Source organism: Oreochromis niloticus, linkage group LG5 (genome assembly GCF_001858045.2).
Source record: "Oreochromis niloticus isolate F11D_XX linkage group LG5, O_niloticus_UMD_NMBU, whole genome shotgun sequence".
NCBI lineage: Eukaryota > Metazoa > Chordata > Actinopteri > Cichliformes > Cichlidae > Oreochromis > Oreochromis niloticus.
In genome coordinates, this window is record NC_031970.2 from 9,462,260 (window position 1) to 9,475,624 (window position 13,365).

The 13,365-nt window shown below is 37.2% G+C and overlaps 1 protein-coding gene across 3 annotated transcripts in view; it reads left to right on the plus strand.

The window, feature by feature from the left end:
- syt2b (synaptotagmin IIb) overlaps positions 1-13,089 on the plus strand; it is a 31,851-nt gene extending 18,762 nt beyond the window's left edge. For 2 of the 3 annotated variants that reach the window (XM_005458415.4, XM_003453662.5), the window contains exons 2-9: positions 1,644-1,872; positions 1,990-2,150; positions 4,153-4,284; positions 5,908-6,075; positions 6,861-7,028; positions 8,092-8,209; positions 8,414-8,547; positions 8,688-13,089. In XM_005458415.4, the coding sequence (XP_005458472.1) occupies positions 1,668-1,872; positions 1,990-2,150; positions 4,153-4,284; positions 5,908-6,075; positions 6,861-7,028; positions 8,092-8,209; positions 8,414-8,547; positions 8,688-8,903 (1,302 nt within the window). In that variant the 5' untranslated portion in view covers positions 1,644-1,667 and the 3' untranslated portion in view covers positions 8,904-13,089. The remainder of the gene's footprint in view (positions 1-1,643; positions 1,873-1,989; positions 2,151-4,152; positions 4,285-5,907; positions 6,076-6,860; positions 7,029-8,091; positions 8,210-8,413; positions 8,548-8,687) is intronic. The other variant, XM_005458417.4, reaches the window with a different exon arrangement.
- The last annotated feature ends 276 nt before the right edge of the window (positions 13,090-13,365 follow it).

Consider the following 13,365-nt stretch of genomic DNA (forward strand, 5'->3'; position numbering starts at 1 on the left):
TTACCTTCAAATGACTGAACTTGAGTGGCATACATTCTTCATCCATAGGGTTGTGTGATGCTGGCCCAACATTTGCAGCTAGAACAGCTTAAACTCTTCTGAGAAAGCTTTACACAAGTTTTACGAGTCTGATTTTTGTGGGAATTTTTGCCCATTATTCCAGAAGTGTATTTGTGAGATCAGACACTGACATTGGACAAGAAGGCTCAAAATCTGAACTCTAATTCATCTCAGTGGTATTTTATTGAGTTGAGATCAAGGCTCTGTGCAGGCCAGTAAAGTTCTTCATCCATAATTCCCTTTCCACCAAACTTTATACTTGACACAATACAGTTGGACAAGCAACCATCAAACCCAGACTCACCCATTGGGTTGCCAGACAGAGAAGCGTGATTCGTCATGTCAGGGAAGGTGTTTCTGGTATTTTTCCAGAAAAATAGAAGCTCAGATATGGTTCTGTCACGTATAATAAGGTCTATCTTAAGGACCTCTAAAGCTCACTCATCACACATATTTTTAAGTAACAATACTCTGTGGTTTGACAAGCAACTGACATTTGCTAATTTTGAGTAAGCAGCTGTTTTCTTCTGGTTCAAGTAATTAAGATAAGCTAATTATTCATCTTTAATGTCTCTCTTCATACTTACCTGACAAAATGATGCTGTTTATGTATTGATTATTCTCTTAAATCATTTAACAATTGTGCCACCATTTACATGTACAGATACTCACATATATTGAGAACTCCTTTAATTTTGGATAACTCTTTAGATTCTCCTTTAGGTCTGGAAGATCATTGTGTTTGAAGGTGGAGGTGTAATCATCTCAGGTCACAGTTTCACACACACCAAATTCTCATATCATCAGCAACATCAAGGGCTTTCAACTTCTGTGGCTTGTGTGATGAGTGTGATGAGTCCCAGATGAAGCATTGTTTTCACACTCCCCATCTTTCACAGAGTTGAGAAAGCTTATTGCAGCTCTCAAGGTCATCATCACTCAAACATAAAATTAAAAATTGGAATGGAAAGCTGAGGCAAGTCAGAACAAAATCAATTTAGCAGCTTTCTGGAGCTTTAGATTACTAACTAGGTTAATAGTTAGCAGGGAGAACCAAAAATCATGCCACCAACTGCAGTGGTCTTGACTGATATGTGGAAAATTAATTTATTTTTTTAAGTGAAACTGCAGTCTTTCTAACTGTCTGATCTGCTAATCTATTAGATACTCTACCATACCTGGAGTGATTATTCGGCTATAAGTTGTACACAAAAATGCATTTCAACAATAATAACCTTTAAGCCTTGTCCATATATGAAGTTAATCACTGTTGCATTTCACCTTGGAGGTGAGGGTTGACTCCTAGTGGACATTGTTGGTTGCTGGTGAATAGGTAAACTAATGTATTTACCACCCCTCTTAAGAAGTTACTTCAATTTTTTGCCTCTGTTGTTGGTGCAGATGGCTAAATTTGATTGACGTTCCATTATGACTTCCTCGCTGTTAGCCTGAGTTTATTCTAATTCAACATTCAATATTTTTCACTTTCTTTGACAAATCTTCCATGATCCCACTATGTCTGTGAAGGTTCTCCCACTACAAGCAATTTTTGTTGCTTCATCTCCGATCTCTTTGTGTTTCAGGGACGCTGTGCCTAGTCTTTGACAATGAAGTTCAACTTGTTCAGACGGCCACAGGCCATGGCAGCGGCCGAGCCCACCAGCGCCCCCACCATGACCATGGCTCCCACCTCAGCTGCCATGTCCACCTCAGCACCAGAAACGTCTGGCTCGAACAATACAGAGATCAGCAAGAATGACATGTTTGAGGAGATCAAGAGCAAATTCTTGAATGAAATTGATAAAATCCCATGTAAGTAATGCTGCAGAGCTTTTTACATCATTCCAAGTATTACAAAACATTAACATTTGGCAAACACCAAAGTTCCATTCAAACCCAACTTTTCCTCATTTATTTTGAAATCAACAGTGCCTCCGTGGGCTTTGATTGCCATTGCTGTAGTGGCAGCATTGCTAATCCTCACCTGCTGTTTCTGCATAATCAAAAAATGTTGCTGCAAGAAGAAGAAGAACAAGAAAGGAAAGAAGGGAAAGGATGGCTTCAACATGAAGAACATGCAAGGTGGCGAGGTATGATGCCTCGTGCTTCCTACATGCTAAAAAGTCAGGGTAACAAGATGCTTTTGGTGACATTTTATCGCTTCTTGTCAACAATAATTAATTATTCAAGTTGTTATTATTTATTATAATAGTTATTGCCCAGATTTTAACAATGTTGCTAACTAAATCTGATCTTTTACCAGCAGCTTTTTTAGCCCAGGCTGTAGAGGACACAAGGAGAGCTCTCTTCCCCTCAATATGTGTTGTTGTTGTTGTTGTGGTTGTTTAAACGTGTGACGTATTCCATTGTGCTCCATGGTGAAAAACGGCACACTTTATTGCAATGTGGCAAAGAATAATGAGCAGAGAATGTTTCGTCAACTTACAAAACAAAGCTTATCATATTAAAAGGTAATCAATGAAAGGATGAGGCTGGCAGAAAGATCAGGAAGTTGTGAATCAAAGTGCAATAAAGTGAAGGATAAATTCTTAATTCAATGGGCTAAACAGCTTATATTAACATAGACTGCCCTGTGCTCCACTGACAGTTAATTAAAGCAATCAACTGCTTGTGTCCACAATGTGAAATTATCGCCCTGAGCCTAAAACAAGCGTGTCATTTCTCATCATGATTGTGGTGGTGGTGGTGGTGTTGATTGCCTCTCTTTTTGAAGTGTGTTTGGTGTCTTGTGAGTTGAATCTCTTCCTCTCTCTGCTCTCCTCCTTTTCCGCTTTGTGTCTGTCTTGTGTGTGCCTCGTGTTTCTTGACTGTGGTGGACTCCTGCTCTACGGTAGGTGGATAGCTCATGTCGATGCTCTCTGGCCCCCAGGGCGGAGGGGGGTTTCATGGAATGAAAGTTGTAGCTTCCTTTGCTATTTTTTCTTTCTTTTTTTGTTTCCTCCCCATTATTTTGTAGTTTTTTGGTATGATAGCTTGAGAATGTAACAATGGAAAGCTATGATGTGCTCCATAAACCCCAGAGAGGAGAGTCTAACCATCTAACACATTGTTCTTAGGACAATGTTACTGTAAATCACACCAATATGGAAAGTATTGGATTAAAATATGATATGCAAGACTGTTAACACTATTAATCTGTGCATGTGATAAAGGGCATGGCTGGTTGTTTGGGAGACATGGAAAAGGTGATGATAAAACTGCATGGTGAGCCAAATATTTGCAAATCTCTTCGTTTTGATGGTAATACTCAAGGAGGAGATAGGATGTGACGACACTGGATGACCCAAAGAAAAGATTACGAAGTCAAGATCACTTAGGTTACTTAATAAGAACAATCATCTTGAAGCAGTAAGGCTCTAAAAAAAATTCAAATAGCTGGCTGTGCCCTTTAATCCTGATTTAGGTTTGTAATAATGGTGAGGTGAAAGGAGAAGCATTTATTTTGCCACCTTAATTTAAAGAGATGCAGATTAACAAATTTGAAGTCTTAAAAATAAAACCTATAAAATAAGATACTTCCCCTTGCCCTGAATATTATGTTATATTTTTTATTGATTAATATGCATTTGTTCTTGCTGTTGTGAGCTAGTTCCTTAGGGGTCTATCCAAACCTATGTCTCCTCGCTCATTTGTTAAGATCTAAAGCCTTTAACAACGAGAAATTAGTCTTATTTTCAATTTCACTATTAGGATGTGGCATTTATTACCCCTCTTAGTGGAACTAGCATGCAATGCCTCCACTGACTCTGGCTGTCACTGTACTGCTGAAGCATGTCAGATTTAAGGACTTGCCCACTGATCCACAAACACTGAGACAATCATTTCTACAGTTTCTTTAAAAAAGTAGGGATACTGATTACAGGCAACTATGTCCTTGTAAATGATAAATTCCTGGTTTTTATCATCAGGTGCTGTGCAGGTAAGCAGTAACCAAAACATGTATCTCCCACATAAAAACTCCTGGAGCTCCAGTGTCTGTGGCATGCTGGCTGTTATGGGGAACCCTGTATCCTGACTTTCTGTACTCTTAGCTTTAACATAGCTTTTTGTTTTGTTACCTTTACACTGCAGAAACATCAGGATGACGATGATGATGAGGGAGAGACTGGACTGACAGAGGAAGAGAAAGAGGAAGAGGAGAAAGAGCAGGAGAAACTGGGGAAGCTGCAATACTCTATAGATTATGACTTTGAGAATACAAAGGTCTGTGGTTATCACATTTTGTGAACTACAAAAAAGCTCTAGAAATAATTAACAATTTTGGAGGGAATGTTTCATGTTTTCTGCTATATTTAAATTATCCATTTGAAATTTTTCAGTGTTTAAAGACATGTTTAAATTAAAGAGTTAGATGACCCAATTAATGTCATCTTCAGTATGGAACTCGCTTTAGTAGCTTGGTTCTGTGCAAAGATAATAAAAAAATGTAAAGTTATAGTAATCAAATTAATGCTTTTTCTTGTTTATTTACCCCAAAGTGCAAAGAAAAAACAAGCTTTTTCTTTCATGGGTGTCATGAATGAAACATTTTCTTTACCTGGGAGATTCATAGTAACAATAATACCACATAATGCCACTGTGCTGAGTAATCCAGCTCATAATAGGGGACTCTAAAGGTGCCAAAACACTAAAGCAAACATTTTAATTGAAAGATAATACTGTAAGATTTCTCTAGTTCATTACTTACATTAATCAAATTCCCAGAAAGCTGAAACTGTGCGTCTGGACACAGTGTTCTTAGTGGGAGAAACATTTTTTCCCTCATCCAGGTCACTTCTTCAGTCGCATTTCTCCCACACCACCCATGAGCGGTATCAACTTTTTGGGATTTCCTTACCTGGATCCATCAAGACATTAATCAAATATTTGCATTTATTTATTTTTTGTAAAGTCTTCTGAAATTTCACATTCAATTATGCAAATTAGGCATCATTGCCAGTTTTGAAAACTTTTCTGGAACAGATATCTGAACATTGGTAAGAGTGAGATCAATGAGACTCGGAATTCTTCTTTCATTCTTTTGACGTATTAAAGTCAAAAGTTTTTACAAAGGGGATATTGGATGGCTGTTTTTTATTACTCCATAAATCAGAAATTACTGTCAGCAGCCAGAAAAAGAGTAATTTTCCATGACATTTTGAGGAATAGAGTGTTCCCTAACTCAGGCTTTGAATGATATATGAACAAACACCAAATATAAACTTCACAATTTTAATAGCAACAAAACAGGACAGTTAAATTGATGTTACTCAAGGTTTACATTTACATACTATACAAAACCTGAACAGGAGTATGCAGAAGATGAACATTGTCAGTAAGACCACAGTTATTTTTAGGGCTGAAAAGACGAAAGAGGCTAAACCTTAAAAGGGTAACTTGTTATAGTAGCTTGAGGTAAATGAAAAGACATTTATCTAACTTTGGTACTTCCAGCAACTTAACTGATTACTCAGCAGCATATGAGCAAACCTTCATGTGCTCAATCAAAATGCCAATAATTCACTAGATATGAAACACAGCAGAGGGTGAAATGGCTGTACTTTAAATGTATCTGTAAAATATAGACAGCTAAAATCTGTATTTTCTTGCGCACAGTGTAATACTGTTTTAGAAGTTACCACACTGTGACAATTGGATGACACTGAGGAAAAGCTTCTGACATTCAGTTTGTCTCCAGTCAGCTGAGACGCTTGTGGTGATGGATTGCGAGGCTTATATAACCAGTCTGAGGCAGTGACCCTCACAAAAAAAGTTGCATTTTTGCCTGATAAAATTCTGTTTTCACTGCTCCTGTTGCTTACATACACCCTCATTTTCTCCACACAGCTGACAGTTGGTATCCTTCAAGCTGCAGATCTCATGTCCATGGACTCGGGCGGAACCTCGGACCCTTATGTTAAAGTCCTGCTCTTCCCTGACAAGAAGAAGAAGTTTGACACCAAAGTGCACAAAAAAACACTGAACCCTGTCTTCAATGAGACATTTGTTTTCAAGGTGAGTCTTGTTCTTATATGAAAACATGCAGCTGTAAAAAAAAGAAACATACATCTTATTTGAGCAAGTTGTTTCTTTAAAATAACACAAATAATTATCTCAGCCTTTTATGTATGAAACTGACAGTATGTCAGGTTTGTCTGGCTCTGTGTGTGTACCCACTGGCCTATGCAGCCTACATGCTGCTCTTAGCTGCTCCTAGCTAATAAGCCCCGCTGAGACTTTGCAAGTCTCTCTGGGTCAAGCTGCAGGCAATACCAGTCTGCAAAATTTTAAAACTGCAGCAGAAAAAAATGTCTTATTGTACAGGCTGCCCTTTATTGCCATCTCCAGATGCCTCCCATGAGAATTTCACTGTCAGATTTATTGTTTCTCCATCAAAATTTATTCCAGATATTTTCTTTCTTTTTAAAACAGAAGATGTTTGTTTGTTTTTTGTTTCATGTGTGCCTGTGCAGGTTGTAGTAGAGGTGTAAGAGTAGTCCTCATCTTCATTTTCTCATAAATTTCAGTGGATTGGAGTGTAATAACCTATTTTTCCTAATATGTTTGTAGGATGATTGCATTTGAGAAAATAACCGTGCATTTCATTTAGTGCTTTTAGGGCCTATTATTTGTCTGGTTTCTCAGATTATTTTCTCTGATAATTTGTAATTTAACATTTTTAGTCATTATTGACTGTTTTCTGTATAGCAGGTGCTAAACACTATACATTTGTAAGTAAGTATTTGTATCATTTAATGAGGTTTTTTCAATCTATAAGTGACATTGTGTTTCTTGGTCAGGTACCCTATGAGGAGCTTGGTGGAAAGACCTTGGTGATGTCTGTTTATGACTATGACCGATTTTCTAAACATGATGTTATTGGAGAGGTAAAGCTGCCCATGAACACCATTGACCTTGGACGGCCTATTGAGGAGTGGCGGGATCTCGAGAGTGCTGATCAAGAGGAGGTGCTTATTGAACTGATTCATTCTGTGCTTTTTAAAGAACAGACCATTGATATCCTATACTTTCTGGGTGTCAACCAACACTAAGAAAAAGCCCAAAACCAATTATGAATTGATGCTACTATCAAGTATTGTCTGTCTAGACAGAGATCAATTATATCTTATTTTTCTGAGCCACAATGCTCCATTGTTGACCAAGAATCAATTAAGAACACATTGAGCTGCACCATTACACCGGCTTACATGTTCCTTCATTATGATGAATGGTTCCACTATAGTTTGTTTCTCGTTAGTCTTTCATGCTGCTGCCGTGGATACTTATTTGAGCACTAACTGTGTATCAATTCAGGTTTAAACACAGTTAAAAATAGTTCACAAAAAATTCTTCCTCTTTATTTATTTGCATTTAATTTCACTTGAAAACTACAGTTTGCATCAGTCCTCAGTAGGACTGAGGGGATTGTTGTTGACTCGGTTGGAGAAGTCAGCAAGATTTTTTATGGCACTGGTTGATTATCCCATCTTTAATATTCAGAAATAATTCAGCTCATTGATTAGTTTGCATTTCTTAAAAGATGGAATTTCATAACAGTGCACAAACATTAAGGCACATATAGAAACCAAAAATTGTATTTATGTCAGTGGAGCAACAAATTTCTCTCCTTGCATTTCTATACCTGTGAACAATGATGCTGAGATAGTTTGTTTGAATAATTAAGGAAACTATCTCACTTTTTTTTAATTTATCAGAACTGATTACATGCATATCCTGCTACTATCTGTAGTCTTTTCCAGTGTCTTTTTCAAGGTTATCCCTGCCCCCAGTCATCAATGTGGATTTTCAAAGTCTAAAAGCTCAGAGCGATCATAAATCCAGATAGAGGGGTTTTATTCCAAATAATGTCACTGATGCAGCAACAAAAAAAAAAAAAACCCAGTTTCAGTCTAAGAGTATAAATCCTGACAAATAACAGCTATGTTTTGCACCCACCCATCACAGAAAATGCAATTTATGAATGTCTGATGAGTATGTGTGCTTGTCATTTCTGTGTCTCTTACTGCTCAGCCTGAGAAACTTGGAGATATCTGCATCTCCCTTCGTTATGTCCCCACTGCTGGAAAACTCACTGTCTGCATCCTGGAGGCAAAGAATCTGAAGAAGATGGATGCCTGTGGTTTATCTGGTAGAAAAAAAACACACATAATACTCTCTTCCTTTGTGAATTTTCTAGGCACATGCAAGAAAATTCAATTCGAGGAGAAAATTCAAAGAAAAACCATTTAAAATACAAACAAACAAACAAAAAACAAATTGAAAAACACCAAAGGTTGTGTCATTGACAGAATAAGTTTGTCTCTTTTGTTCATCATATTCATGTTTTTTCCAGATCCTTATGTAAAGATCCAGCTGCTCCAGGGTGGTAAGCGTCTGAAGAAAAAGAAGACTACAGTGAAGAAGAACACCTTAAACCCATATTACAATGAATCCTTCAGCTTTGAAATCCCCCTGGAACAGATGCAGGTACAGTCCAAGTCATACAACACCTTTTGGACTTCACTGATATGTTATAATATCTCATGAATGAATCTCCACTACAGTTTGAATGATGAAATGTCCAGAAAACAGATAATTGAATAAATTTTCTCTCGCTGCCTTCTCAGAAAATCTTGGTGGCAGTCACAGTGTTTGATTATGACAAGATAGGTAAGAATGATGCCATTGGAAAAATCTTCGTGGGCAGCAAGGCTACTGGCTTAGGTCTGAAGCACTGGTCTGACATGCTGGCTAATCCACGCCGTCCCATTGCCCAGTGGCACCCATTGCAGCCAGAGGAGGAAATTGATGGCCAGCTGGCAGCCTTGGCTGCAAAGAAGTAACACGCCTCACCTACCAGCTAATGCACTAACTCAGAAATCCAATCTTCATCCCTACTTTGCATGAATTTCATGACTTAACACATGACTATTTGTCAAAAGTCCTGCTCAAAAAAAAAATATAAAAAAAGACATTGTAGAATATCTGAAACTCTTTTTGAGCATCACATTTCCCACATTAATGTGTGCTGAGAAGAATGGTGTTGAGTTACCGGGTGACTGGTTAATGAATGATCGACTTTTAGTCCTTCCTTCATTTGAAGAATCTCATTCTTAGGGTGCTGACACTGAATGAAAGTATTGGTGAAGACAATGCTGGATATGTTAAAAAAAAAGGCTTTAGTTTAGTTTATAGAGCATGCTTTACTTACCTCCTCACTGCTCTGCGTGCACCACGCCCAGTATTGTATCTTGCTAATAACTGTGCTTTAACTTGCAATAGAAAGTACTGTAATTTGGGGTTATTTCCTGCATAAAGTTTGTCTTAAGTCTATCAATGCAAAGAGATTCAAGTGCAGATGAATCAGGTTGAGATCAATGAATGCAACAATTAATTCTGGAATATGTATGACATTTTTCTTGATTTTATCAGCTCACATATGAGATGGAGGTGCAAACAGTGAGGCAGAACCATATGGCAGGGATGATGCAGTTATCTGACTTAAGTTGCTTGTTTTGTGTTGCCACGAAGGCCCATCTATGCATTTAGCTTCAACCCACATTTCTGTGTCTTCAGACAGGTGTAATGTAAGACAGGAATACAAGGGTGCCTTCCTGATATGACACTTTGAGAAGTAGTGCAGGTTTTATTGTTTATTTTAAAGTGGTTGAATATTATTCAAAATGTGTCAGGGACACTGTGAATGTGCCATTTGAAATCTGGCTTGAGCTATGTTGACCACCTGGATGTAAAACCTTACTTATCCACTGTAGAAGTAAGGCACTAAAAAGGATTACCAATGATGCTGAAAACAGTACTGACTATGCTTCTTTGATTTCTGTTGTTTAGTAAAAGACAGTGCCATTTTTGGTCATTATGTTTTGACATTCATTAAAACGATTCCATGTCGTTGGCTGTTGTTGTAGTTCTACTGTAATTCACTTCAATATTTCTGTAGTTTCTGCTGAAACAACATGAGGATTTCTGTCAAAGACAAAATGTTTTTATAGATTATTGAATTTGAAGTGTAAGATGTAGCTTTGATTTTTAAAAGGAAGTATTAATGAGGTTTGTAGAATCTAAACATAGCAACTGTATCATCAAACATATACAATACACACATCCTGGACCATCTGCTTGAACCAAATAGAGCTGCAGAATAGAGCATGTATCATGCCTCGCAGTATTTTGTCTTGTTTGAATCACTCGGTCGGGACACAAGCTTTTTGATCCTGGAGACAAAGTGCTGCAATATGGTGATGTTGAAACTTGTAGGCAAATTATTAGTGTAACGTCTAGCGGCTTGGAGGCAAAAAAGGACACAAAGAACTGATTACTATAATGGAATGACTGAAGATAGAACATTTAAAATGCTGACATTTAAATTCCACTGAATTGACCAATGACCTGATCTCTTTCCTGTAGCAGCTGCTCTTAACTAGAATCATGACTGTCCCCATATTGGTTTCTTTAAGTTAAGTGTAGACACATGTAGGATTAAAATTGTCATTTCTTGCAGGAACCAAAAATACAAAAAAAAAAAGCTTTAGAAAATGGATGACACTTTCTGTAATCACGTGTGGTGACAACCTGAACCTGAAAAATCTTCCTAATTTACTGGGAGGGAAAACAGTCAGTATCATTTTCTTATAATTCAAATCACTATAACTGAAATCATTAATAATGACAACTAATTTCTGGCTTCAAACACTGTCTAGAGGCTCTCTGTTGTTGAGTTTCACTGCTTACGTAGGTAATTTTGGCCACGAATTGATGGAACTGGACACATCTCTTGTGGATTATCTCCAGGGATTGGCTCCAGCCCACTCATCCACTCAACCAGAGTTGATACACTGACATTATCAGTGAATTCTAATTTAGACAAAATCAGGGAATCAGTGTTTTGAGAATTACTTTCTTTAAATCAAAAGATCCTAAATCAGATCTTAGGAGGCCAACACATTAAAATATTTTCTCAGAATTTCAGAAACTGGAAAAAATTAACTCATTGAAATTTGTGTCTACAGTGAGTGCTTTTAAATGTCAACATAGATTTTTCAGGACATTTTTATAAAGGGGTAGTTTGTTTAAAAAAAAACATGTTAAGGCAGTCGTTCGTTTGCATCCACGTCGCCAGCAGAAATATCTAACGGTGAGCAGCGGCACATTGACAGGTTCATCCACAGTACTTCTTTACAATTGTTAACATATGCATCCCGCAAAATTTGTTAATAGGCTACAGCATGTATTTACAAGATGATGTAAATAGTGGCATGTTTTAAAGAGGAACCATAATTATATTGTGTATGTGTGTTTGTGTTCTGTGTCATTTTTATAATAAAACAGAGTATAAAAAAAGGATGCACTGACTGCAAAGTGTATGAATTTCTGCTGAGTGTATGACTGAATGTATGTCTGAACAATCCATGTTTGGCTTACCAGACTCCATGAATGCCTTAGTTAAAAACACAGCTGATTTAAGTGTCACATGGAAATCCATTGTGTTTTCAGCAAACTGCATGATCATCTGATTTTCTGTCATTGTTTTTATGTGTCTCTATGCTAGTGTGTTTTTTTTCCTCAGGCTACAAGTCATGTAATAATTGTTAGTTTATGAGTGTATTAATACATAATAGGTTAACTGTATATAATTCAAAACAGGAGAATACTTGTTGTCTCCTTAATTTTCTATCTCAGTGTACCTAAGTGTTTCCTTCATGTACTCCTGCCAGACGGGTGTCAAGTCTTAGTTAATCAAATGTCAGTGCCGTACATTAGCTAACTGACTTGTAGCCCCTTTTTCGTCACACTTCATTAAATTGTACCTCCTCATCTTGTTGCTTTTCAAGCAAATTAGCTTTTATTTAAATTGGAGGATAAACTAAACTGAATTCAGTTGTTAATTCATTATTCAGTAGTGTTTTCTTTGCTTCATAAGTAATTAAATATTTTTACAGCATACCAGATTATTGATGCTGTTCTTTTAAGTAGCTCCAGTCTAATAATCAAGCAATCAATATTTTTTTTTCATTACAAATGCCACTGTATGAACTAATATACTTTAACTAAAGGATTACAATAGGATGAGCTGGTGTTGTGTTGCTTGTGCATGCTCTGAGATACTGACACTGTCCACCACATCATTTACAATCTGGGCATTCATTTTTCTGCTTTTTGAGTCATTATCATTTACGATTAGATAAAGCCGTATTTATAAGATGGAGTGCATGGAGATGAACACGCCTAATCCTCTGCACTCTATCTTTCACATTAAGACTGTGTTTCTGGTTTCGAGGAGATGAGCTGAAGACAGAGGATTAATGTCTAATTCCAATATCTTTTTTTGTGGAGAAGCACCTCATTACATCCTTTAGTACACTGTGTGTCAGCACATCCTCTACTCATTGATATAGAACTTATATTTTACATGTGCTAGTTTGTGTATTTTCGACAGGAGTGTAGAGCCGACATTCGTTAAATGGTCTTCTGTTAAGGTATGTTAGCACTTCTCTGCGATGCAGGCAACAAAATCCCTGTCTTCCTGGGTCTCACAAGCTGTCTTGAGCACAGAGCAGACCCAAACAGTGCAGATTCAACATTCAACATTCGAAATGCAATACTGCCAACCTGCTGCTTTGGTAATGGTTCCTCTACAGTCATGATCCTGTTAAGTCAACATAGCCATATAACAGAACATCCAAAGACAGTGCAGCTCGCTTATATATTCACTTACCCAGCAACATAGACAAGGGAAATGCTTGAATGTCGTTCGTCATTCTTGTTTTGTCTTGTTGTAGAGGTGTGTCAATAGTTGTGCCTTTTTGTGAACTGCATGATTTAATTCTGTGCAGAATCCATGTTTTTCCAGCAGAAAAGCAAACAAAAAAGACCAAAAAAGTTGTACTCATACATCATTCTGTGTAGAAGTGAAGTACTCAAGGGAACCAAAATATGAGGATGTGATCAGAGCATATCGCTGTGTTGTCCATATGTAATAATAGGAAATAAAGGCATTTTAAGTAGCTTTGTCCCATGTGTTGTGTAAATGTATGTAGAGGATGCTTTTCCACTTATGGTCAGCAGGTGGCGTTGCATGCATAAAATAAATGCCAAGAAACAGCTTAATAGCTGAGTGTGACACATAGATGACAGCCCAGCGTTTAAAAAAATGTAAAAAGACACAGTTTTATGCCTTTAAATAAAGGATATCGCATTCACCATTTACTGATAAAGTCCATGTGATTTGATCAAAATCACCACAACTCCTATATAATTGACGCTAATATGACAGATTAATAAGTGCAT